At 42.3% G+C, this 26,369-nt stretch overlaps 2 protein-coding genes across 5 annotated transcripts in view; one reads left to right on the top strand and one right to left on the bottom strand.

Moving 5' to 3' along the window:
* ARID4B (AT-rich interaction domain 4B) overlaps nt 1–15,788 on the bottom strand; it is a 148,285-nt gene extending 132,497 nt beyond the window's left edge. Inside the window, 2 exon segments of the mRNA XM_017862266.1 lie at nt 14,751–14,805; nt 15,605–15,788. Coding sequence (XP_017717755.1) covers nt 14,751–14,756 — 6 coding nt within the window. The 5' untranslated portion in view covers nt 14,757–14,805; nt 15,605–15,788.
* The window catches only part of GGPS1 (geranylgeranyl diphosphate synthase 1), a 16,828-nt gene continuing 5,596 nt past the window's right edge, over nt 15,138–26,369 (top strand). The window contains exons 1-2 of one of the 4 annotated variants that reach the window (XM_017862263.1): nt 15,138–15,334; nt 23,435–23,527. In XM_017862263.1, the coding sequence (XP_017717752.1) occupies nt 23,458–23,527 (70 nt within the window). In that variant the 5' untranslated portion in view covers nt 15,138–15,334; nt 23,435–23,457. The other 3 variants (XM_017862261.1, XM_017862262.1, XM_017862264.1) reach the window with 3 other exon arrangements.

Below are 26,369 nucleotides of genomic sequence, written 5' to 3'. Positions count from 1 at the left end.
CAGCCTGGGAGGCACAGCAAGACTCTGTTACAAAAAAAAGAAAGAAAAGAAATGGGTTATTTGATGAGGTATCCTTATCAAGATAAAACTGAAAATGTGAAAAGTTGAATTTTTGAGACGCAGTCTCATTCTATCGCCTAGGCTGGAGCACACTGGTGCGATCTCAGCTCACTGCAATTTCCACTTCCCGGATTCAAGAGATTCTCCTGCCTCAGCCTCCCAAACAGGCGCACCACCATGCCTGGCTAATTTTTATATTTTCAGTAGAGACAAGGTTTCACCATGTTGGCCAGGCTGGTATGGAACTCCTGACCTCAAGTGATCTGCCCGCCTCAAACGCCCAAAGTGCTAGGATTACGGGCGTGAACCACCGTGCCTGCCTAAGTTGAATTTTTTTTAATTCTGAAATAGGCATAAGCCAAGCTGGTTCACTTAACTGACAGCAATAGTGGCTCCTCTATGTTCAGGATTGTTCAGCTTTCCTTTTACTCCTCTCTGGAGTAAAGACAGGGAGTCTTTACTTGGGAGTAAAGACTCTGGAGTAAAGACAGGGCTCCTACAGTCATTCACCCTAGCCGCCTAGGCTGCCCATGCTAGATCAGCTTCAGGTGGCTGACTACACCACATCAGAACAGTGTTCTGATCAAGAAATGAAAACAATTTTTGCCATACATAAGCAAGGTTATATAGATGGATGCTTACCCATAAAGTAAGTATCTCCAGTGGTTCACCTAATCCATAAATAACAATAACCCTCTAGGCTTGGAAGTAAAATTTACTTTTCCCTTAAAAGGAAAGACGGAGCAAATTAGGAGAGAGGAGGCATATTTACAAAGAAAAGCTTCTGCATCAGTAAGTACCAGGGAAATAGAGGTTAGAAATGAGAGCAAAGAGTTCTTGGAATAAAGAAATCTGGTTATCACCTTCTACTAAACATTCTGTTTTTAAGGATTTCAGAAGGAAAGAATAAGCAGATTTAAGTCTTAATCACAAAACTGGCAGCCTTCCAAAAATTAAGAACTTTTTTTTTTTTTTTTTTTTTTTTTTTTTTTGAGAGCAGAGTATCGCCTCTGCCCCCCAAGGACTGGAGTGCAGTGGCCCGGATCTCCAGCTCACTTGCAAGCTCCGGCCTCCCGGGTTCACGCCATTCTCCTGCCTCAGCCTCCCAGTAGCTGGGACTAAGGCGATCCCGCCACCTCGCCCCAGCTAATTTTTTTGGTATTTTTAGTAGAGACGGGGTTTCACCGTGTTAGCCAGGATGGTTTTCGATCTCTGACCTCGTGATCCGGCGTACCGTATCGGCCTCCCCAAAGTGGCTGGGATTAGCAGGCTTGAGCCACCGGCGCCCATCCCGGCCCGCAAATTAAGCTTTTAACAAAGACCAAGAGTCACTCTATCTGCCTGAAAGCCTACTTAAACTCACAAGAATCTGTATATTATATTTCTATTGAACTAATAATAATAGCTACAAGGGATTGAGAACTTACTACATAGTAAATTCTATTACATTTAGTCACCCCAAACAACTCCATGAGGTAAGTACTGTAAGCATTTCATATTTTAGATGAGAACACCAGTCTTCTTAGAAAGTTTAAGAAAAACTGCCCACAATCTGGTAAGCAGGAGTAGCAATTCAAACCCAAGCAGTCTTGATTAAAAGAATCCTCACTCTATCAGCTTATTTCAAAAAAAAAAAAAAGACAGGCTTCCACCAATATAACTGCCACGTACTAACTGCTCAGAACTATGCCAAGCACAGTGTAAAGCATTTTAAATATGGTATTTCATTTCATATTTACACAACTTTACAAGGTAGCTGCTATTATTATTTTACAAAAAATGAAACTGATGTTTACTTTCATTTCAAAAACAGTAACTTTACACAAACCTCAGCAGCCAAGTAAAGGACATAAAGAGGACTGGAAATAAGAGCAATGATTTTCCAAGCCATATGCTCGTAATCACGAAGCTACAATGTTTATTGGGCACTTTAAACAAAGACAGTTCTCACAGTCATATTCAAGCAGTAAATTAAGAGACGAGACAAGTAGATTCACCAAGAAAAGCTTCTGCATCACTAAGTAGTAGGAAAAGAAAGGTTAGAAACGAGAGCAAGGTTCCTGGAATAAAAAAAGCTGGTTTACATTTAATTTATATATAAATTATCTTAAAAGATATATAATTTAACATATATAACATTTTACTATCACTAAAATATGCTTATAAATACATATGTATATGTATTTCAGTATATATATTGACTATCAATATAAACTAAATCCTTTCTTTACCATTTGCTCAAAGGTTTTAGTTTATGATCTTCATTTGCTATTGAAGTAAGTGCATTGTTAAAATACGATGTTCAATAAAACTTACTAAAGTTATCAATGACTATGTTCTCATAAGCAATTATACCCTGAAATCAAAAGGTTATCAATTAGCAGATAGCATTAATAGAACTTTTATACAGGATTTCAGATATTCTAGTTAAGTCACATTGCCAAAAATGTATCTATAAACTAGAGAAAAATGGCTTAAATGAGAAAAGTCTATATATAAAGTATCTGTCCCATTGTCCAGGCCAGGCTTGGTGGCTCACATCTGTAAACCCAACATTTTGGGAGGCCAAAGCGGGAGGATCACCTGAGCTTAAGAATTCAAGACCAGCCTGGGCAAGATAGGGAGATCCCATCTCTACCAAAAACACAAACAATATAGCAAGGCATGGTGGTGTGCACTTGTAGTCTCAGCTCTTTGGGTGGCTGAGGTAGGAAGATCACTTGAGCCCGGGAGTTGGAGGCTGCAGTGAGCTATGATCACGCCACTGTACTCCAACCTGGGCCACAGAACAAGGCTATGTCTCCAAAAAAATAAAATAAATTATCTGTCCCACTGTCCAAGATACAGTGTAAGTAATCTCACACATTTTAATAGTATAAACCTATTGCCAAATTATTATTCTCTTAATTGATGACAGGTAAATTTGTAACTTAAAAGTGATATATCCCATTTTCTTCCTTATAAATGTAAATTTGTAACTTTAAAGTGATACATCCTGTTTTCTTCCCTCTAAATCAGTAATAATGGCCCAGAGAATTAGCCCATTCTACCACCTTACTATCAACACTAACATTAATCTGGAAAGATACTGACATTAGTTACAGGGATGCTGAATTCTATACTTATGTCTAACTGCATCCTAAAGCTAAGTATATCTGGTTATTCACAGTTTGATACTATCCTTGCCTTAAATAACTCCATTAGAATAAATAACTGAATATGCAAAAGGTAAGAGTAAGTATATATTAACATTTGCAACAAACAGTTTCATGAATAATATCCAATGTGCCATGGTGGCGTGCACTTACAGTTCCAGCCACTAGAGAGGCTGAGGCAGAAGGATCACTCAGGCCTAGGAGTTCGGGACCAGCCTATGCAACATACCAAGACTCTGATCTCATAAATTAAATAAATAAATAATCCCAATGTGCTACAGACTATAATTCCAGATTTCCAGAGTAACCTTTGGAAATTATTTTATAAAATGTTTCCATGATCAAAGGCTACTTATAAATGAAAAAAATTCAAATTCTTCTTAGGAATTCAACACAGTAAACATTTCAAGCAGTTCACATTGAGTATCCCTAATCCAAAAATCAGCTGGGTGCAGTGGCTCACATCTGTAATTCCAGCACTTTGCAGATCACTTGAGGTCAGGAGTTCGAGACTAGCCTGGCCAACACGGTGTAACCTCGTCTCCACTAAAAACACAAAAAATTAGCCAGGTGTGGTGGCACACACCTATAATCCCAATTACTCTGGAAACTGAGGCAGGAGAATCACTTGAACCCAGGAGACAGAGGCTGCAGTAAGCCAAGATCACACCATTGCACTCCAGCCTGGGCAACACAGCAAGACTTCATCTCAGAAAAATAATAATAATACATATATATAAGGCTGGGCACGGTGGCTGACACTGTAATCTCAGCACTTTGGGAGGCTGAGATAGGCGGATCACCTGAGGTCTGGAGTTCAAGAGACCAGCCTGGCCAACATGGTGAAACCTCGTCTCTACTAAAAATACAAAAATTAGCCAGGTGAGGTGGCAGGGGCCTGTAATCCCAGCTACTTGGGAGGCTGAGGGAGAAGAATTGTTTGAACCTGGGAACCAGATGTTGCAGTGAGCCAAGATCGCACCACTGCACTCCAGCCTGCATGACAGAACAAGATTCTGTCTCAAACAAAAAAATAAGATATATATATATATACACACAGAAATACACACATATACATATGTAAAACACAAAAAATCAGAAATGCTACAAAAACTGAAACTTTTTGAGCGCTCACATGACACCAAAGGGAAATGCTCACTGGAACATTTTGGATTTTCAGATTTGGGATGTTCAAATCCTAAGTATATAAATGCAAATATTCCAAAATCTGAAAAAATCCCAAATATTTCTCGTCCCAAGCATTTCAGATAAGTGATACTCAACCTGTTTAAGCATTTCACCTAAACGTTAACATTTCAGAAACAATGAAAACTTTTTTCTGATTCTGCAATGATTTAAGCAAAAATAAATTTGAAAATAAAATGAACAATGACTAGTTGATTACTTTTTCTTTAATGGTAAAAGTAGAAGGATGTACAAACAACTCCTCCTGTTAAATAGATTAACAGCAGATCAGTCAACAGATGATACCACAGGGCTGTGTTTTCTAATATTTGTATTGTGGGTTCCATCAAGAATCTGATGAAAGCTATCTACGGCTCCTCTCCTCTGAAGCCTACACTTGGACTTTCCGAGTAATATATGAGCAAGTGTTAATTAAGGAAAGGGGAAACTATGCTCAGAGTAAGGCAAGTGTTGTTTTAAAACTTTTCCCTTTTTGACTCTTTCATTATGTTCCTTGCTTCTATTAACCAGTCAAAAATAAGAGCCAGTATGGTAAGATGAACATGAAGATTAGTTTGTCTATGCTGACCTTAGTAGATCTGCTTTTTATTTTTTATTAGTAGATCTAGTAAACTGTTTATATACTTCCGTAAACTCATTTTTTTTCTTCCCCAAACCTGAACGCTGTCTCCAATTTTAGAATGAAAATTATCAGATTTCTAAAAGCACATTATTTTCTACGGAAACCTTGAATATCAGAGTTTCCTGTACTCCTAAGAGATCCAAAGAGCCAGGAATGTCTACCTGTTTTGTTCCCTGACATATTCCAACTGACTAGAAAAGAGACCAATACATAATAAGTATTCAATAAATACTGAATTAATTTTTTAAATGTCTGACTCCTTGGTGGCCACTTGCCACAACACAAAATACATGAAGTTAAATACTCAGCACTCTCCAGGTTATCATACAGGTAATATTAGTACCCTAAAAACTGAAAGGTCTACTCCCAGGACCCAAGAGAATTAAAAATACATGTTCACACAGAAACTTATATACAAATGCTCAAAGCAGCATTACTCACAATAAGCAAAAAAGCAGAAATAACCCACATGTCCTCCAAATAAGTAGACTGACAAAATATCATATCTTCATAAGATAAGAGCATTATTAAGCAATTAAAAGAAGCATAGTATTAACACTTGCTACTTCTTTTTTTTTTTTTTTGAGAGAGTGTTGATCTGACGCCTAGGCTGGAGTGCAGTGGCACAATCTCGGCTCAACCTCCTGAGTAGCTGGGATTACAGGCGCCCACCACCACGCCCAGCTAATTTTTTAATTTTTAGTAGAAATGGGGTTTCACCATGTTGGCCAGGCTGATCTTGAACTCCTGACACCGTGATCCACCCACATCGGCTTCCCAAAGTGCTAGGATTACAGGCGTGAGCCACTGCGCTGAGTCAACACTTGGTACCTCTTTCACTTATGGGAAGTAAAAGAAATCAGACACAAAAGGCCACATATGTATTATAGGATTCCATTTACAGAAAATGTCCAGAATATGCAAATCCTTACAGACAGAAAGTAAATGCTAAACTCAGCATCTGAAGCCTGTAATCCCAGCACTTTGAGGGCCAATGCAAGAGAATCACTTGAGCTCAGGAGTTCCAGACCAGGCTAGGGAACATAGTGAGACTTCACTACTACAAAAAATTCCAAAATTTGCTGGGCATGGTGGCACACACCTATAACCCCATCTACTTGGGAGGTAGAGGCAGGAAGATTGCTTGAACCCAGGAGGTCGAAGTTGCAGTGAGCCATGGTCACGCCACTGTACTCCAGCCTGGGTGACAGAATCAGACTTTCTTCTCAAAAAAAAAAAAAAAAAAAAAAAAATTTAGATTAGTTATTGGAGGGATAGAAAAAAGGAAGAACAGTGAATGACTGCTAATGGATAAGAAGTTTCTTTTGGGGAATTTGGAAATGTTCTGGAGTTAAATAGTAGCAATGGATAGCTAGGGACAGTAGCATGTGCCTGTAGTCTCAGCTACTCAGGAATTTGAGGGTGGAAGATCACTTGAGCCCAAGAGTTTAATGCCAGCCTAGGTAACATAGCAAGATCTCATCTCTAAAAAAACAAACAAAAAAATTAATAAAACAGTTTTCTAAAGATAGTAGTGATGGATGCACAAACTTGTGAAAATACTAGAAATTTATGAACACTTTAAAAAGGTGAATTTGGTGAGGCGCAATGGCTCATGCCAGTAATCCCAACACTTTGGGAGGCCAAGATGGGAGGATCATTTGAGCCCAGGAGTTCAAGACCAGCCTGGACAACACAGTGAGACCGCCACAAAAAATTTAAAAGTTAGCTGGGCATGATGACCGGGCACAGTAACTCAAGCCTGGAATCCTAGCACTTTGGGAGGCCAAGGTGGGCAGATCACCAGGTCAAGAGATCGAGACCATCCTGGCTGGCAAGATGAAACCCTGTCTCTACTAAAAATACAAAAATTAGCCGGGCGTGGTGGCGGGCACCTGTAGTCCCAGCTACTCGGGAGGCTGAGGCAGGAGAATGGCATGAACCCGGGAGGCGGAGCTTGCAGTGAGCCAAGATCGCGCCACTGCACTCCAGCCTGGGCGACAGAGCAAGAATCAATCTCAAAAAAAAAAAAAGTTAGCTGGGCATGGTGCCATGCACCTCTGGTCCCAGCTACCTGGGAGGTTGAAGCAGAATCACATGAGCCTACTGAAGATCAAGGTTGCATTGAGCTGTGATTGCGCCACTGCACTCCTGCCTGGGCAACAGACTATGGCCATATCTCAAAAAAAAAAGGGTGAATTTTATGGTATGTGAATTATATCCCTTTTTTTTAATTAAAAAAAACAAGTGAAAGGACTGCTCAACTCAATGTTCACTGCTCACTAATATGGGAAGGCTAAGAGTTGACAATGCCTTCATGGTCTTACTCAGTTCCAAGAATCCCATCTACCAATTAATCACAGCAAAAAGACTTTTTTTTCTTTTTTTAAAAAAAAAAAGGAGGGCAGCCAGGTGCAGTGGCTCACACCTGTAATCCTAACACTTTGGGATGCCAAGGCAGGCGGATCACTTAAGGTCAGGAGTTCAAAACCAGCCTGGCCAACATGGTGAAACCCCATCTCTACTAAAAATATTTAAAAAAAAAAAGTAGCCGGGCGTGGTGGCAGATGCCTGTAATCCCAGCTACAGGGGAGGCTAAGGCAAGAGTATTGCTTAAACCCAGGAGGCGGAAGCTGCAGTGAGCTGAGATCGCATCACTGTACTCCAGCCCGGGCAACAGAGTGAGACTCCGTCTCAAAGAAAGAGGGAGGGCACTTGTGGGAGGACATACATCTGCAAGTTGCAGCAAGCAGAATTTTCTCTCACACCCAATCCATTGAAATCCAATCATCCCCATCTTCAAATATATTCCCAATACTACTAATTCTCCTCACCACCACCTCTCCCAGGACTAGCTTGACAGCCTTGTGACTGATCTCCCTACTTCCACTCTTGTGTTCCCATGATCTGTTCACTACCCAGCAGTCAAACATTTGTGAAAATGTTTATCTCATCACTTCACTCAACACCCTTCAAAGGGTTCCTAACACAGTCAGATTTTACTTAAGTCCTTACCATGTCCTATAAGGCCCTATAATTGTACTGGCCCTTTGTGACCCTCTCTGCCCTCCTCTCCTACCACTCCAGCCCTGATGGCCTTCTTCATGTTCCTTAAATATTTATCACACTCAAACATGCCAAACACATTCCATCTCAGGGAATTTGCACTTGTTTTCTGCAGGGAATGCTCCTCCCCCAGAAACCTGAATGGCTCACTCCATCACTCGTTTTCACAGCACACTTAACACGTCATCTCGAAAAGGCCCTCTATTATCACCTAAAGTAACCCACCCTCTGTCACTCTAACCTCTTATTCTGATTCCGTATGATTTCTCTTCAAAGCACTTACCACTATTTTTTTTCTTAGTGTGTGTCCACCATAGTAGAAAGTAAACTCCATGAGGTAAGAACTCTTGTTCTATTCACTGCTGCATCCTCAAAACCCAGAACAATGTCTGGTACAAGGTATACAATGTGTTCAATGACTGAATTCACTGGCTGACTTGGCAAAAACACATTCTTCAGTGACACAGGTACTCATCTAGTATTTTTTTAAATTATAATAAACAAAGATTTAGCAATCTGGACAGAAAACAAGTTAGTATTTTACAAGATTACCTACTCATCAAAAGGACCACAAATTTATAGCACAAAATTTGCCATTTTATGGATCTTAAATCCCTTCAAATATCATAGTTATGAGGTTAACATTCACACCAGACTAACCAAGCCTCTGACTTCATCCTACCTATTACTCTTACATCTTAACTAGCATGTCCAATGACAGTATGCTTCAAATGACAGTAACATCTATCTAATTTCCTAAGACAAAAAACACTCCATCTTCCTCCTACCCCAGGATGTGTTACTAGGTCCTGAATTCTACTTATTTTTTTTTTTTTCCCAGACGGAGTCTTGCTCTGTCGCCCAGGATGGACTGCAGTGGCATGATCTCGGCTCACTGCAAGCTCCGCCTCCCGGGTTCACGCCATTCTCCTGCCTCAGCCTCCTACAGGTGACCACTACCACGCCCGGCTTTTTTCTCTTTTGTATTTTTTTAGTAAAGACAGGGTTTCACTGTTTTAGCCAGGATGGTCTTGATCTCCTGACCTCGTGATCCGCCCGCCTCGGCCTCCCAAAGTGCTGGGATTACAGGTGTGAGCCACCATGCCTGGCCCTGAATTCTACTTCTAAAAGGCTCAGATCTATCCTCTCTGCTCCACTTCCACTGCATTAGTTCAGGCCCTTATTCACTTTCCACTTGGACTTCTTACCTGGAATTTCCATCCTTACATTCAGCTCTCCCCTTGTTTTGCAGTGGCCCAATCTCAGCTCACTGCAACCTCCAGCTCCTAGGTTCAAACAATTCTCAACAACTTTCAATGATTCCATGTAGTTTTCAAAAAAAATTTTTTTTTTTTTTTTTTTTTTTTTTGAGACGGAGTCTCGCTCTGTCGCCCAGGCTAGAGTGCAGTGGCCGGATCTCAGCTCACTGCAAGCTCCGCCTCCCGGGTTTACGCCATTCTCCTGCCTCAGCCTCCCGAGTAACTGGGACTACAGGCGCCCACCACCTCGCCCGGCTAGTTTTTTGTATTTTTTTTTTAGTAGAGACGGGGTTTCACCGTGTTAGCCAGGATGGTCTCGATCTCCTGACCTCGTGATCCGCCCGTCTCGGCCTCCCAAAGTGCTGGGATTACAGGCTTGAGCCACCGCGCCTGGCCTCAAGAAAATTTTTTCTTTTTTTTTTTGAGACAGAGTTTTGCTCTTATCACCCAGGCTGGAGTGCAATAAGCATGATCTCAGCTCACTGTAACCTCCACCTCCCGTGTTAAAGTGATTCTTCTGCCTCAGCCTCCCTAACAAGCTGGGATGACAGGCGGATGCCACCATGCCCTGCTAATTTTGTATTTTTAGTAGAGACCGGGTTTCACCATGTCGGCCAGGCTGGTCTAGAACTCAGGTGATCCACCTGCCTCAACCTCCCTAAGTGCTGGGAATACAGGTGTGAGCCACTGTGCCCGGCCAAGAAAATTTTCGACTCCCTGACTCAGCTTCATCTGCCACCACTGCCCTTCTATTCCTACCCAAACATATCATGCTTTAAGTTAATTCAGTTACACCAAATTACTTAGTTTCCAGATACTTCACCTTGTTTTGTTCATTTTCCAGTAAGTTATCCTCTATCTGAAAAACTATTTTCTTCCCTTCTTTGCCTAGCAAAAGCCTTCACACTCAGCTTAGATGTCTACTCTACCAGAAAACTTTCCAGAGATCTCTGATTTAGCTGTCCTCTTCTGTTCTCTCATAGCATTTCCTACAACTATTTTATGTCAGAATACTCATAAATCGATATCCTGAGAGTTTTGCTTTATTTATCTGCATCTTCTTCTATACTGTGGGCTCCCTGAAAGCAGGTCAGAAGCCTCACCCACCTTCATTCTATATTACCTGACACATGAAAGCAGGTTAGATGCCTCACCCACCTTTATTCTGTATTACCTGACACATGTAAGGGGTTGTGGTTAAATGAATGACTTATGAAAGAGGTGAGACAGAAGGAAGAAGGGGAAGGAAAAAATGATAGAGAGATGGAAAAGAAGGGAGAGAGGGGAAGGAAGTGACAGAGTGGATAGGAAGAGAAAGAAAGGTAGAAGTGAGGGGAGAGAGAGAAAACATGTACACACACAGGGTATTAAAAAAGGGAATTTGTAATCAATCCATTATTTTCATGTGGCCTAAGCCAATCATTACTGAAGAAAGAAAAGTACATCTGAAAAATTCAATCTACATGGATTCTAAATATAATCATCTTTTTTTTTTTTTTTTTTTTTTTTTGAGATGGGGTCTCCCTGTCACCCAACCTGGAGTGCAGTGGTACCATCTCGACTCACTGCAACCTCCACCTCCTAGGTTCAAGCAATCCTCCTACCTCAGCTTCCTGAGTATCTGGGAATACAGGCATGTGCCACCACGCCCAGCTAATTTTTTATACTTTCAGTAGAGACGGGGTTTTCAACACTTTGGCCAGGCTGGTCTTGAATTCCCGACCTCAAGTAATCCACCCACCTCAGCCTCCCAAAGTGCTGGGATTATAAGCATGAGCCACCATGCCCGCCAAAGTATTATCATCTAAATCACTCATCCTCTAAAGATTCTGGTATGTCCAGCCCATCCAGTCCATTTTGATTGAAAATTTACTGCTATGTAATGAAAGACATTAACATGTACAATATAGATACAGGAAAAAAAGTTTGATTTAAAAATAGTAATAATTAGCCGGGCGTGGTGGCTCACGCCTGTAATCCCAGCACTTTGGGAGGCTGAGGTAGGCAGATCACCTGAGGTCAGGAGTTCGAGTGGTCCTGATCAACATGGAGAAACCTTTAGTCTCTACTAAAAATACAAAATTAACCGGGCATGATGGCGCCTGCCTATAATCCAGCTACTCAGGAGGCTGAGGCAGGAGAATTGCTTGAACCTGGGAGGCGGAGGTTGCAGTGAGCGGAGATCGCACCATTGCACTCCAGCCTGGGCAACAAGAGTGAAACTCCGTCTTAAAAAACAAAAAAGAATAAAACTCAACCTGACATAATAAAAATAAGTCTTATTTACTCTTCATAAGTAAAATGTCTTATTTACTCTTCATAAATAAAAACAAGAATGACTTACAAACTTTAATAATCTACCACTTCCTTATAACATGGTACCGCTGATTTTTAATTTATTTATTTATTTATTTTTTTTTGAGAGACGTTCACTTTTTTCGCCCAGGCTGGAGTTCAGTGGCACGACCTCAGCTCACTGCAACCTCCGCCTCCGGGGTTCAAGTAATTCTCCTGCCTCAGCCTTCCGAATAGCTGGGATTACAGGCATGTGCCACCATGCCCAGCTAATTTTGTATTTTTAGAAGAGACAGGGTTTGACCATGCTGGCCAGGCTGGTCTCAAACTCCTGACCTCAGATGATTCTCCCACCTCGGCCTCCCAAAGTGCTGTGATTACAGGCATGAGCCACTGCGCCCAGCTGGTACCACTGATTTTTAAGTCTATCAAGAGCATGAAAAATAAATTCAACATAACACCAACATCATGGTCTATGTTATAGCACAAATTCCTTATATATTACATATTCCTCAAAAACACACTGTGAAAAAAGTAATACAGTATATATTAGTCAGTAATGGGAATGTATTTACATAAATTCGTAAAGGTAGTACGTGGGAAAACCGCTAAAACATACAACACTTAAACTTTAAAACACCTAAAAAGTATTACTACACAATCTAACTTTCAATCACTTCAATGAACTGTCACTTAATACAATTTAAAGATTTGTTGTCATTAATACAAGAGACAACTCAAACTTAAAAGCTTGCTCCGAAGTACATATATGTTTGGTAAGATCCAATAAATGGCATAAAACCTTCTATAGCTCAATGATCATCGTAATACAGAAATTACACCAGGCACGGTGACTCTTGCCTGTAATCCCAGCACTTTGGGAGGTCGAGGCGGGAGAATCACTTGAGCCCAAAAGTTCGAGAACAGCCTGGGCAACATGGCAAAATCTCATCTCTACAAAAACTACAAAAATTAGCCAGGTGTGCCTGTAGTTCCAGCTACTCAGGAGGCTAAGGTGGGAGGATTGTTTGAGCCCGGGAGGTGGGAATTACAGATCGTGCCAGCCAGGGTGAAATAGTGAGATTATCAAAAAGAAAAAAAAAAGAAATTGGGAACACAGAAAAAGAAAGAAAATTTAGGCCTAATATACTCAACATTAAATAGATTCTGAATTGCAATTTTGCTAAAGCAAAATACAAATTACAAGAAGCTTCTCATCTTTTATTACATAAGAAATAAAGTTGTAAGAAATAAGCTAAGTTTTTAATACTAATGATTACTAGCAGATTCTCTAAGAGAAGATTTGCTATACTTATAATAACAGGAAGTTCTTGTATAAAGTTAGAAATTTATTTTAGTAACTTTTCCTTTTAACAATAAAGTACCTTTCAAAAAAAAAGGTAGAATGTAATGCTGAGCACTTAAAATTAGTATTTCTAAAATGATACCAAAAAATTTGCATTTGGCTAGTACTACCAAGAAATTTTTAAGGCTAAAGTTTCCAACATACTTTCTTTTTTTTAAACAGACTAGTTTTTAAAAAAAGGAAACGAAAGGAAGAAAAAAAAAACATTTTAATCTCGAAGACTTTCAACTTAACTACATTTCTTTTAACCAAACATTTATAGAGCACCTAAGAAGTGGCAGGCACTACAACACTGGGAACTGTGACAGATTACATTTACTCCAAACTAAACCTTTTATTTATTCGGCTTCTGAACTTATTATTATTCAAACCAAAACTTTTCTTAAGAAATTCTCACCCAACATCAAGGTACATATATGAATTACCTAATAAATGCACTTTTCACTGTTTTACACAGGTCACAAGAGTTACAGCTAGGATTTGTGACTAACAAAAGGGATTCATTCCTGAAACATGTCTATGCTGTTTTCTTTTACATGAAAATGAGATAGGAATAAACTGTTTCAGGTAGTTTACAGCATCCCAAACTCAAAGAGAAAACCTTAAAAAAATTAGACTAAACTTAATTACTCTATATAGTAGACCAAAATTTAAGTAGCCACAGCTTTTACCTTCTGCAACCACAGGTATTACAAATTTTAAATTTGGATGCAGTACTGTCAAAGTCGTCTTGATTCTGAGGACAAGTGAAATTTTTTTTAAATAGTTCAAAGCAATTGTCAAAAGTAGACAACGCTGATATTCTAACATGCTATCTGTTGCATTTCTACACTTGTGAACATTCTACCCTTTTCAAGCACTTCTGAATTTGTAATGGATGAAAAAATACAAGCTAGTGTCTAAGTTCCACCAGTTGAATCTAGACTTTTCAAAAACCTAAGGTTTTATTCTAGCATGTGTTTAAAAAAAAAAATAGCATTCATATACATATTCTCTCAAGAGACAAAAAAAACTGTATTTTTATGGTTATCATTTCTTCCAACAATTAAGCAAATTTTTTGACCCTATTCTCCACTCAGTTAATATGTTTACGTCTAAGAGGAACCTGGCCATCAGTTTTCCACCCATCATAATGCAACAGAGCCTCTGACTTATTTGCAGACCAACCAGATCAATAAAGAAAAATAAACCACATAACCCCAAGTGCCTGGAAATACAAGAAACAATTGGTATCTCTGAATTGTGTAAAGATCACCAAAATTATCTTTTTAAATCTTTCCATTAAATTATGTTTGTGAAGAGTCAAAGAGTTTTCTGCTAAAATTTTATAGTACTGTTCACACAACAAATAAGATTTTCTTTCGTCAGTGTAACTGATAGAACCACAATACAGTTCAGTTTCCAGGATCAGATTACCTGACCTGCTTTTTATTTCACCTTTTAAAACACTTTAATTCATGCCATTATTCCTCTCATGCCCTACGAAAAGAGGGGTTCAATATGGGAGAATCATCTTCAGTTGAGATACCCTGTAACTGCCTCCAACTCCACAGCAAAGCCCGCCAGCTGACCCCGGTCTCTCTGGGGAAGGGCTCGGTCACCAAGCCACCAAACACACCTTCCTCTGCAAAACTCGGAAGCCCCACACGACGACCTCGTCCAAACCCCCTACTTCCTGAATTCGATAACCCCAGAGATTCGTATTCTGCAGGCAATCTTACCTTCATGATGACTCTGGGACCGAGATATTCTCTAAAACACCAGGTTCACCTGCACCTGGAGGGGAAACAAAAGACACCCAGTCAACACCACAGGCACCCCTCTGCACTGGCGGAGGCGGAGGGAAGGAACCGAGCGACGCCCGAACCCCGAAGAAAGAGCCGCACCAGGCGCCAGCCCCCGAACATCACACGCCGACTCGGGGCTCCCTCTGGCCCCGCCATCCCCGCAAACCCAGCCACCTACACAGCTCGGCAGCTTCCCGTCCCCATTGTCGAGACCCGACGGAGTTTCCCGTCTACGACAATGACGCCATTTCTGTCAGAGAACAAACTCACAACAAGCCCGGCGTCCGGCGTGGGGCCGGCCGCTCTCCACGCGGGCCTCAGCGCCCGGCCGAGCGAGTCCGCGCCCCCATGCGCCGCGTCCGAGGTGGAGGCCGGCCGGGGGCCACCGAGGGCCCAGGAGGGCCTGTGGGCCGCGGGCTGAACCGGCCCGCCGCAGAGCCCCCTGCCCACGTCCCGTTCCGGGCGCAGACCCGACAAGTGGGAGCGGGATCAACATCTGGCCCCGCCGGGGAGACAACGTGAGGGCCGAGGGCCCCGGAGGCGGAACGGCCCCCACCCTGCCCGGGCCCCCGACCGCGGCCGCTAAACCGCTGAGTGTGCGGCCGCCCAGCCAGGGGGCGGCTCGGACACAGCGGCTGCGGGGGGTGGGGGCTCCCGGAAGGCCGAGGCCCCGAATTCGGGCGCCGCAGGGACCACCACCGCGATCTTCCTCTGCTCCTCGGTCGGGCCCAGCGACTCCCAAAAGAACCCCCTTAGGAGACCACGAAAGCCCCAGAAAATGGCCCTACCTTCCTTGGAGGCGAGATCTGACCCTGGCACGTCCAGAGTTCCCTCTCTCCTCCTCCCCCCCAAAACCAGTAGGCCTGGGGGAGAGATGGGGAAGAAGGGCGGCGGGTCCAGCGGCTGCTGAGGCAGAGGCTCCGGCTCCTCCTCCTCCCGCGGCGGCGACTGGTACCTTTGTTTGGCGGCCGCTCGGGCTCCCTGGTTGGGGGGAGGGGGACGACGAAAAAATCCCTCCCGGACTGGAGGTCCGGGCCCCCAAACGCGCTGCCCTCCAGAGGACGGCGGCGATGGACCCTCTGCAGCTCCCTCCGGGCAAAGGTCCAGGCGGTGGCCGTGGCGGCGGCAAGCTGAAGCTCAAGACTCTCCCTCCGCTCCGGCGACCGAGCTCCTCACTCCGGACTCGACTGACGGGCAAACATCGCTTCCCCCCACCCCGACTCTAGGTCCCTCCCCTTCCTTTCTCCCTCCCCTAGATTTTTTCCCCTCCCCTACCTCTTTCCCGGATGGCCTCTTAGACGACCTTGGATTGGTTAAAATTCTTTAGAACCCGCCTATACACTGTTCCTATTGGTCGCTGGATACAAACAACGACGCCATTTTCCCACCAGTTCTATGGAAACAGAGAGTTACGCCTCAAGGCTTCCTGGGAAATGAAGTCCAGCCTCTGGAGCCAACGCGCAAATCCTCGTCCGCGAGAACTGCAAGGCCCACGATGCCCTGCGCCAGCGTGGACCGGAGAGGGGAAGGGGGGAAAGGGGCGGGGCAACAAAGCAGTAGGGAGGCGGCAACGACGCCTGCGCAGTGTGACCGGGATGGCGCATTTTCTTGCACCGAGTAATGCGGTGTCGCTGGCGGCTGAGGAGGGCGGAGAGTTGTGTGGTGAAGTAGTGGGAGGGATTCATGTAGGCATAGGGAAGAGCCTAAGTCCACATTATAAAATAGGAAGTTAATGCAGGGTACAGCTACTCCCGGACCGGCGGCGTGAAAGTCGTGATATCATCGTTGAACTGTGAGCAGCAGTGGCGGCGGCTTGGGGGGAACCCGGATGGGAAGGAGGGCGGGGGAGGCTGGGAGGCGGGGCAGAGAGGAAAGAAAGAAAGGAGAGTGAGGACCCGGATGCTGAACCGGATTGTGTATGAATTTTCCATCCCCTAGCTTTAAGCGGGGAGGAGGAGGAAGGGTTGGCCAAGTGCGGCGGAAGGGAGCATCTGAGCGAGGAGGAAGCAGAAACCTCACCGTTTCTCTCCCTCCGGACTCTGTGCTAGCACTGTAGACGTTTGCAGTTCTCTGCCCAGCCGCTGTGGAAAATCGGCCTCGAAGTGATAGAAATTCCCTTCTTATATCAGGCAGCTTCTTTCAGATCCATCGTCTTTCTCCCGGAGTATGAGTGGAAGGATTCAGTGTGCGCTTCACATTTGTATGTCTCTGTTTAGCCATTCTGAAACCAGGCCATTCCCTTTGAAAAGAGAAGTCGTTTGCATGGGATGTTCGCGTTTTAGACGCAAGGTTGTGTGCCCTGGTTTCATTGTCCAACGCGTTAGAAGGCGCTTTCTTTTTTTCATGGCTGCTGAGCGCCCACCACTGGGGTGGCCTCTGCCTTCGTAGACCTGCGCCCGGCGAGACGGACAGATGCTGAACAAAACAATGTGAAATTACCGCAGTGGCAGTGCCCCAGAGGAGAGTTCCGCGGTGACAGGAGAATGTGAGGGAATTTGGCTTATTTAGGGAGGGAAAGGAAGGGCTTCTGAGCAAGTGAGGATCGAGCTGAGAGCTGAAGGGCTAACAGGAGTTAACTAAGGAAAGAAAAGGAAAGGACATTCCAGACAAAAAGATTAACTTGTCTGAAAGCCCTGTGGCGGAAGGGAGCTTTTCCAGGATGAAGAACTGAGCCTGGAGAGATGGGAAGAGGGGCAGTGTGGAACCTTATAGACTTTGTGAAGGAGTTTTTTTCTGTCCTAATAGCAATGGGATATCTTCCAAGGAATCTCAGTTAGAAGGGAGAGATGACTCCGATTGGAATGTCACCCTGGCTGAAGAGTAGAGGAAGCGAAAAAAAGAAGAGTTAAAGAGGCAAATGCAGGGAGCCCGACGAGGTGGCTATTGCCGTAGTAGTTCACATGGGGACAGGAATGGAGCGTTTGTGGTAATAATTATGGATTCACCCTTTGAACAAATTTCTGGCAGCTTTTTAGTTTTGAAAATGAGAAGTTTCAGACTCTCACTGAGGTATTCTGTAGTTTATTCACTCTAAAAGGAAACTAGTAGAGTTCATGTAACACACACTAATGCCTCCTTACATTTAAGTTTAGTACGTGATAGCTGAAATTTCCAGCTATGATAAATTGGGAAGTCCTTTGATTTAAAACAAAGGCGAGTGAGAGTATGTGCCGCAGTGTGTAGAATCCTTTAGGCTTAAGAAGACACAAGGCAAGTTGGTTGTTGTTACCTAGAAAAATTGAGGTTCTTATGTTTTCTTATGAAAATACTTGTATGTAAACATCCTCTGGGAAAGGAAATTGACTTGTTAAGTGAGTATTCTTAAACATCTCTAAGTGAGCAAAGGAAATAATTTTTTTTTAAAGCATGACTAGTGTTTTAAGTTGAAAAATAACATCAACCACAAAGCTCTCTACAAATTGAAACAAAGATTAGCTCTGATTTCTGTGCAACAGGGTACACCTGCTAGAGATCCTGACACAAAAGGGAATTCTGAAACTGTATCTCATTGATTTTTAAGTTCAGTCAAATGTGTTTTGGAGGCTGTGAGAAAATACACAAACGTGATTCTTGCTCCCAACCTGTAGTTGAGAAAAGATAGGTACTGACATATAAATAGAGAAGTATATGAGATGCTTTTTAAATTCTACCTTTAATGATGTTCGATAATAATCTTGTATCTAAGCCATTATTCTTCCTGTTTTGCATCTTCTTTTTTTCCAATCCCTGATAATAAGGTATAGATAATAGGTTACCTAATAAGGATTTACCTAATATTATACTTCAATCCCTGACAATAAGGTAACGGGTCAGAGATCAAATAGTATAGGTAATAGGTTACCTTAATAAGTATTTGCCTAATATTACCAATAGGAATATTGATTATTTCACTTATTTGATTCTTTATGAGCCTCTTTTTCCTTGTGATGTCTTTGGTATTAATTGCTAGTCAAGGTGGATGTAGAAATTTCCCATATGGGATGTTTCTCTTTGAAATGTTTCTCTTGTTAAAATGATTTCTTTTCGTGGAGTGCTGATTTTTTTTGTAATTGTTTGATATAGATGAGAACAGACTACAAAAAAATATGCCTTTCAATCCTGAAGAGTAACCTGAACTATACACTAGTTTTGTGCTTTAATTTTCATTTCTAATCTGCCTTCAAAGAGTTAAGCTAGTGGAATTTATGTCTTAGCTTATAACACAAACATGAATATTTGCTTGGCATTGAAGGGTAAAGATATTCGATAGCTGGAGATCTTAATCTGAGGTGCATGTAAACGATTCAGGGACTACATGATCTCTGAGAAGTTATATGCTGTAAGAAGAAGTTACATGTTCTAAGTCTTTGCGGCAGTGCATACATTTGTGTTGGAGCGTATTAACACATACACAAGCTTTTTTTTTCTTTTTTTAGAAGATTCATAGCTTTCATCATATTCTCAAAAGGTTTATGTGATCCATGAGATGGTTTACAGTATGGGGAAGCATCAAAGCACTTGCATAGTTGATGGTTATGTGTGTGTGTTATTATTTCAGCCATCCATTATCATGTGCCTACCAACTGCCTAACAGTGCATACATATGTAGAAGTTTTATTCTTTTCTCTTGTTGCCATATTACAAGTCTCATTTCACAGCAGAAAAAACATCTACGTTACAGAGACAATGTGGTTCAAACCATTTTACCCTTGTATTCATTGACTGCTACAAGACAGGAACATTAAATACCCGATAGTCACTAAATTGGGTAGTCTCAGCAGTTTTACACTCGTAAGTGTGCTGGAAAAGTGGAATGCTAGCACTAATAATTAGATTTTGGTTTGGGGGGTTTTTTGTTTATTTTTACTTGTATAAATGTATGGGGTACAAGTGTAGTTTTATCACACGCATAGATTGCATAGTAGTGAAGTCAGGACTTTTAGGGTGTCCATCACCCACATAATCACATTGTACCCATTAAGTAATCTTTTATCATCCACCTCCTTCCCACCTTCTCACCCTTTGGAATCTCCATTGTCTATCATTCCACGCTCCATGTCCATGTATACACATTATTTAGCTCCCATTTATAATTAAGATGTACTATTTGTCTTTCTATGTCTGACTTGTTACAGTTAAGGTAAGGGCTATCCATCCATTTTGCTGCAAATGACGTGATTTCATTTTGTTTTAATGGCTGAATAACAATTCATTGTGTATATACCACATTTTCTTTATTCAGTAATCTACTGATGGACACTTAGGTTGATTTTACTATTATGAATAGTCTGTAATAAACACACAAGTGCAAGATTTTGGAATTTTGTGGCACGTTGTCGGTATTTACTCAGGATCTTTGGATTTGCTTGGCTACATGTATATAAATCAGTGTGTTTATTAACTGAAATATGTGCAAAAGTCTTGTCTTTGGTGGATTAATTTATAGTATAAATCCACAAAAGTCAGATTCTGCTCCTAAGTATATTTTACATTTTAAATTTTAGTTGCCAGCAAGAAGTTATAGTACTAGAATCACCTTACGCCTGAGAGTGTCAATGATGCGATCATAGTATCAGGTGACTGGTCTATAAAAGATGACTTTTGTTACTTAACATTATGAAGTTACTAGGGCAGATTTAGAAATCGAGGAACACTGGTGAAACCCCGTCTCTACTAAAATAGAAAAATTAGCTGGGCGTGGTGGTGGGCACCTGTAGTCGCAGATACTCAGGAGGCTGAGTCAGGAGAACTGCTTGAACCCAGGAGGCAGAGGTTGCAATGAGCCGAGATCGTGCCACTGCACTCCAGCGTGGGCAACAGAGCGAGACCCCGTCTCAAAAAAAGAAAAAGAAAAACGAACACATCCTCACTGTTATAATAAATAACAGTAGCCCACACCCCCTTAGTTGTGGTGTGATGTGGTACCATGTAAGCAACCTATTTCCAGTTCCCCTAACATTCTCAAGCAGCTGTATCAGAATCATACAAGATGCGTATTTAAATTGAAGATTTCTAAGTCTCTGGCCCAGACTTAGAAAAAAAGGATCAGGCCGGGCATGGTGGCTCACGCCTGTAATCCCAACACTTTGGGAGGCTGAGGCAGGTGGATCATCTGAGGTCAGGAGTTTTGAGACCAGCCCGGCCAGCGTAGTGAAACCCCATCTCTACTAAAAATTCAAAAAATTTAGCTGAGCGTGGTGGCGGGAACCTGTAATCCCTGCTATTCGGGAGGCTGAGGCAGGAGAATCACTTGAGCCCAGGAGGGGGAGGTTGCAGTGAGCCGAGATCACGCCACTGCACTCCAGCCTGGGCAACAAGAGCGAAACTCCGTCTCAAAAAAAAAAAGAAAAAGAAAAAAAGAACTTTGAACAATCAGAGTAACACAAAGTACCTGAACTCAACTTCATTTTCTTCATTCAAAAAAAGTGACCCTCACTTAAGCAAATATATTTTTGTGCTTTATCTTCTGGCATACTGAGATAACTTTCTAAAGTGGCTTCCAATTCCAAAAACCAATGATGTGCAGCTCATTGAACAGCCCTAACCACAAACTGCCATTAGATGCCATATTACATTTAGCCTTTTTGTTGTATCTGCCGTGAAGCCAGAAAAGTTGGTTAGAAGCGGGCTCAGGATTCTAAAGACTAAAGCATAGTCCCAAGAAGCAGAAGAAAGAGGATAAAAGTAATAAACTTCCCAAAATGTGCCAAAGATGCTAGAGGAGTTAGAAAAAGATTCCTAATACGAGGACAAGTAATAATAGAAACAGATACAAAGAAATAAAGCAGAGATTCAGCCGTACAGGGAGACCCTAGGAAGACCATGAGTGTTATTGTAGGAAATATTGAAATAAGGCAGATTTCAGTATAAAGGGGAAAATGTTTAATAAATATGATTGCATTTGAGTTAATGCATATCTTAAATCAGAAATCTCTGAAATTGATTGATTATAGGAGAATCCCTTTAAATTTTATTTTTATTTATTTATTTTTTTTTGAGACCTAGTCTCGCTCTGTCACCCAAGCTGGAGTGCACTGGCCAGATCTCAGCTCACTGCAAGCTCCGCCTCCCGGGTTCACGCCATTCTCCTGCCTCAGCCTCCCGAGTAGCTGGGACTACAGGCGCCCGCCACCTCGCCCAGCTAGTTTTCTGTATTTTCAGTAGAGACGGGGTTTCACCGTGTTAGCCAGGATGGTCTCGATCTCCTGACCTTGTGATCCGCCCGCCTCGGCCTCCCAAAGTGCTGGGATTACCGGCTTGAGCCACCGCGCCTGGCCTAAATTTTAAATACATAAAACATACTCATCTTAGTGCTCATTTAAAAAAGGATATGTTTACTAATTAGTGTAATCAGTTAAATACAGAGGTGTCTTTCCAGTTCTCTGGAGTTGTTTTGACATTTGCCGTCAACGAATTAAGCCTTTTATGGGTGATTAAAATAGGAAAGGCTTAATATAAGTTACGTGACTAAGAAAACTTAAAAACCAAGAGAACACTTTGACCAATATAATCACTTGAATGAAGAATTTTCTAATTGAGAGAGAATTTACATACCACCCATTTAAAGTGTACATTTCAGCAGTTTTTAATGTATTCACAGGGCTGTGCAACCAACACCACAATTTAATTTTATAACATTTTGATCCCTGCAAAAAGAAACCGTGTACTCATTAGCAATTAGTCCCTATTCCTAACCACGAATCTACTTTCTGTCTCTGTAGATTGGCTTATTCTGAACATTTCATATCAATGGAATCATACAATATGTAGTCACTTGAGATTGGCTTCTTTCACTTAACATGTTTTCAAGGCCTCATAGATGTAGAATCTTCTTTTTTTGTTTTTTGAGACTGGAGTCTCACTCTTTCGCCCAGGCTGGAGAGCAGTGGTGTGATCTCAGCTCACTGCAACCTCTGCCTGCTGGGTTCAAGCAATTCTGCCTCAGCCTCCCAAGTAGCTGAAACTATAGGCACTCACTACCATGCTTGGCTAATTTTTGTATTTTTAGTAGAGATGGTGTGAAGACTGGTCTTGAACTCCTGACCTCGTGATCTACCCACCTCAGCTAATTTTTTGTATTTTTAGTAGAGACAAGGTTTTGCCATGTTTCCCAGGCTGGCCTCGAACTCCTGGGCTTAAGCAATCCGCCTGCCTCACCCTTCCAAGTGCTGGGATTATAGGCGTGAGCCACCATGCGCGGCAACAGAAAATTCTTTTTAAACCAAACTGGGTGACTGTCTTTTCACAAACACCTTGAAATACAAATTCCTGCGGCTGGGCATGGTGGCCTGTAATCCCAGCACTTTGGGCGACCAAGACGGGCGGATCACGAGGTCAGGAGATCGAGACCATCCTGGCTAACACGGTGAAACCCCGTCTCTAATAAAAAATACAAAAAAAACTAGCCGGGCGTGTTGGCGGGCGCCTGTAGTCCCAGGTACTCCAGAGGCTGAGGCAGGAGAATGGTGCAAACCCGGGAGGCGGAGCTTGCAGTGAGCTGAGATCCTGCCACTGCACTCCAGCCTGGGCTGCAGAGCGAGACTCCGTCTCAAAAAAAAAAAAAAGGAATACAAATTCCTTTGCAGTTTTATACTCAAAGATGATTCGTTTCATGTGATCTTTATGTTTCTTTTTGACAGATTGGCTTTGAAGTTTAAATCCAATGGAGAAAACTCAAGAAACAGTCCAAAGAATTCTTCTAGAACCGTATAAATACTTACTTCAGTTACCAGGTAATACTTCACTTATAGTCCATAGAGGGTCATTTTCACACAGTAGTGGTCATTCAAATGTTGGCAAATAGAAAAGGTTAGACTTGCTAGCTGTTGAGATTTTGTAGATGCATCTGAGAAAAATGATAAATAGAACGTTCTAATTTTTCATTATTAAACGGTAATTTTGCCAGGTGAAGTGATATACACCTGTTGTCCCACCTACTTGGGAGGCTGAGACAGGAGGATGGCTTGAGCCCAGGAGTTTAAGGCTGTAGTGCACAATGATCACACCTGTGAATAGCCACTGCACTCCAGCTTGGGCAACATAGTGAGACCCCGTCTCTTAAAAAGAAATATAATTTTTGAAGGCACCCTTTAAAACATATCCAATGATTTAACATACCTTAAAAAATAAAAATACTTAAAACATTTTGGTATCTCATTGGAGGTTGTATTCTTTATGGATATTACGCATTCAAATTCCCCACTGTTTAGATGTTAGGGGAAGTTATGCAGATTTGTTTAACAATAGAACACTTTATTTACCATCCATGTTCAAGTTTACCATCTATATCTTTGTTTTCCAGTATCTCACACATGCACTGCATTTCGTATACTACTAGTTCCTTTGACAGCCAAATAATAATGTATCTAAAATCACAGTATTTGGAAGCATAGCCCACTTTATTCCTGTATAAAGGCGTGCCACCTGCACATGGCTTCCTATCTCACGTGTACATGTGTGTTTTTGTTTTATTTTGCTTCTTTAAAAACTTGTCTGGAGGCTGGGCGTGGTGGCTCACACCTGTAAACCCAGCACTTTGTGAGGCCGAGGCCGGCGGATCATGAGGTCAAGAGATTGAGACCAGCCTGGACAACATGATAAAACCCTGTCTCTACTAAAAATACAAAAATTAGCTGGGCATGGTGGCGCATACCTGTAGTCCCAGCTACTCAGGAGGCTGAGTCAGGATAATAGCTTGAACCTGGGAGGCAGAGGTTTCTGTGAGCCGAGATTGTACCACTGCACTCCAGCCTGGCAACAGAATGAGACTCCAACTCAAAAAAAACCTTGTCTGTAAATGATGATAAGCAAAAACTCATGAATATAATAAACAGGGGTTCTTGTAATAAAAAATCATTTATAAATCAATTACTTAAAGCTTAGACTATTCTTTCTCATAGAAATAATACAGGCCAGGTGTGGTGGCCCACACCTGTATTCCCAGCACTTTGGGAGACCAAGGCAGGATTGCTTGAGGCCAAAAGTTTGAGACCACCTTGGGCAACATAACAAGTCCCCCTCTCTGTTTTAAACATTTTTTTAAAAAGAAGAAAGTGTAAAAGTTGGTAAATTGGCCGGGCGCGGTGGCTTAAGCCTGTAATCCCAGCACTTTGGGAGGCCGAGACAGGCGGATCACGAGGTCAGGAGATTGAGACTATCCTGGCTAACACAGTGAAACCCCGTCTCTACTAAAAAATACAAAAAAAAACTAGCCGGGCGTGGTGGCAGGCGCCTGTAGTGCCAGCTACTCGGGAGGCTGAGGCAGGAGAATGGCGTAAACCCAGGAGGCGGAGCTTGCAGTGAGCTGAGATCCGGCCACTGCACTCCAGCCTGGGCGACAGAGCGAGACTCCGTCTCAAAAAAAAAAAGTTGGTAAATTATTTGACAAGCATAAAAACCTATTTAGCCCATACTGTGACTAAACTCTAATGATGCTCTCAGTTCAGTCTCAATAGACACTTTTTAATGTCTGTGCTAAAGTATACACCTTTCTTTACAAGCACACCTCTATGGTAATGTGTGCATTTCTGTTCTTCATGAGCCTGGGAAGGATAAAAGCCAAAAGAATGCTAACTCCTGTGCTACACCTTGGAAACCATAATTAGTGTCATTTTTATTTTGGCAGACCCTAATAGAGACTCACCTGCTAATGTCAATGCATCAGAAGAATGAGGGAATGATAGAAATGGAGAATTCAAAGGGAAGGTTGCCCGCTGTTTTAAGAAAAAGCCAAGAGACTGCTCTTGAGTGACATGTATCCAGCAGTTAGTAACTTATTTCAGTATCTCCCAGTGAGAAACATGGCGCAATTACACTTTCACTCTGCCCAGCTCTTTTTTTTTTTTTTTTTTTTTTTTTTTTGAGACGGAGTCTCTCTCTGTCGCCCGGGCTGGAGTGCAGTGGCCAGATCTCAGCTCACTGCAAGCTCCGCCTCCCGGGTTTACGCCATTCTCCTGCCTCAGCCTCCCAAGTAGCTGGGACTACAGGCGCCCGCCACCTCGCCCAGGTAGTTTTTTATATTTTTTAGTAGAGACGAAGTTTCACCACGTTAGCCAGGATGGTCTCGATCTCTTGACCTCGTGATCCGCCCGTCTCGGCCTCCCAAAGTGCTGGGATTACAGGCTTGAGCCACCGCGCCCGGCCCACTCTGCCTAGCTCTTATTGCCAGATGTCCTTTAGAACACTTTCAGAAACACTCGCCGAACTGGGCTGGCATTCATAGCAAGCCAGTTATCAGTGCTGACAAAAGTCTAACAAGCATCTCTCAAATGTCTCTTACTCTACTACTTACAAAGCAAGGACTGCCTACAGTTACATTTTACCATAATGCTTACTTACGCAGTGACCACCTTCTATGACTTCTTTTTTTTTAATTCTCATTACCTGGAAATAATGCTTTAAGCCATTAGATAACATACTTTAAATTATCATTAGGTACCTCACCTTCTTATTCAAATACGTTCTTGATCCATGATGGAATATAACCTCAAACAATACTTCTAAAGAAATGTGACATTGCACTATATGCACTATGCACATAACACACTTTTTTTTTTTTTTTTTTTTTTTTTTTTT

This window comes from Rhinopithecus bieti, unplaced genomic scaffold (genome assembly GCF_001698545.2).
Source record: "Rhinopithecus bieti isolate Rb0 unplaced genomic scaffold, ASM169854v2 scaffold_57691, whole genome shotgun sequence".
In the NCBI taxonomy this organism is placed as follows: Eukaryota; Metazoa; Chordata; class Mammalia; order Primates; family Cercopithecidae; genus Rhinopithecus; species Rhinopithecus bieti.
This window is presented reverse-complemented; position numbering and strand designations above follow the sequence as displayed.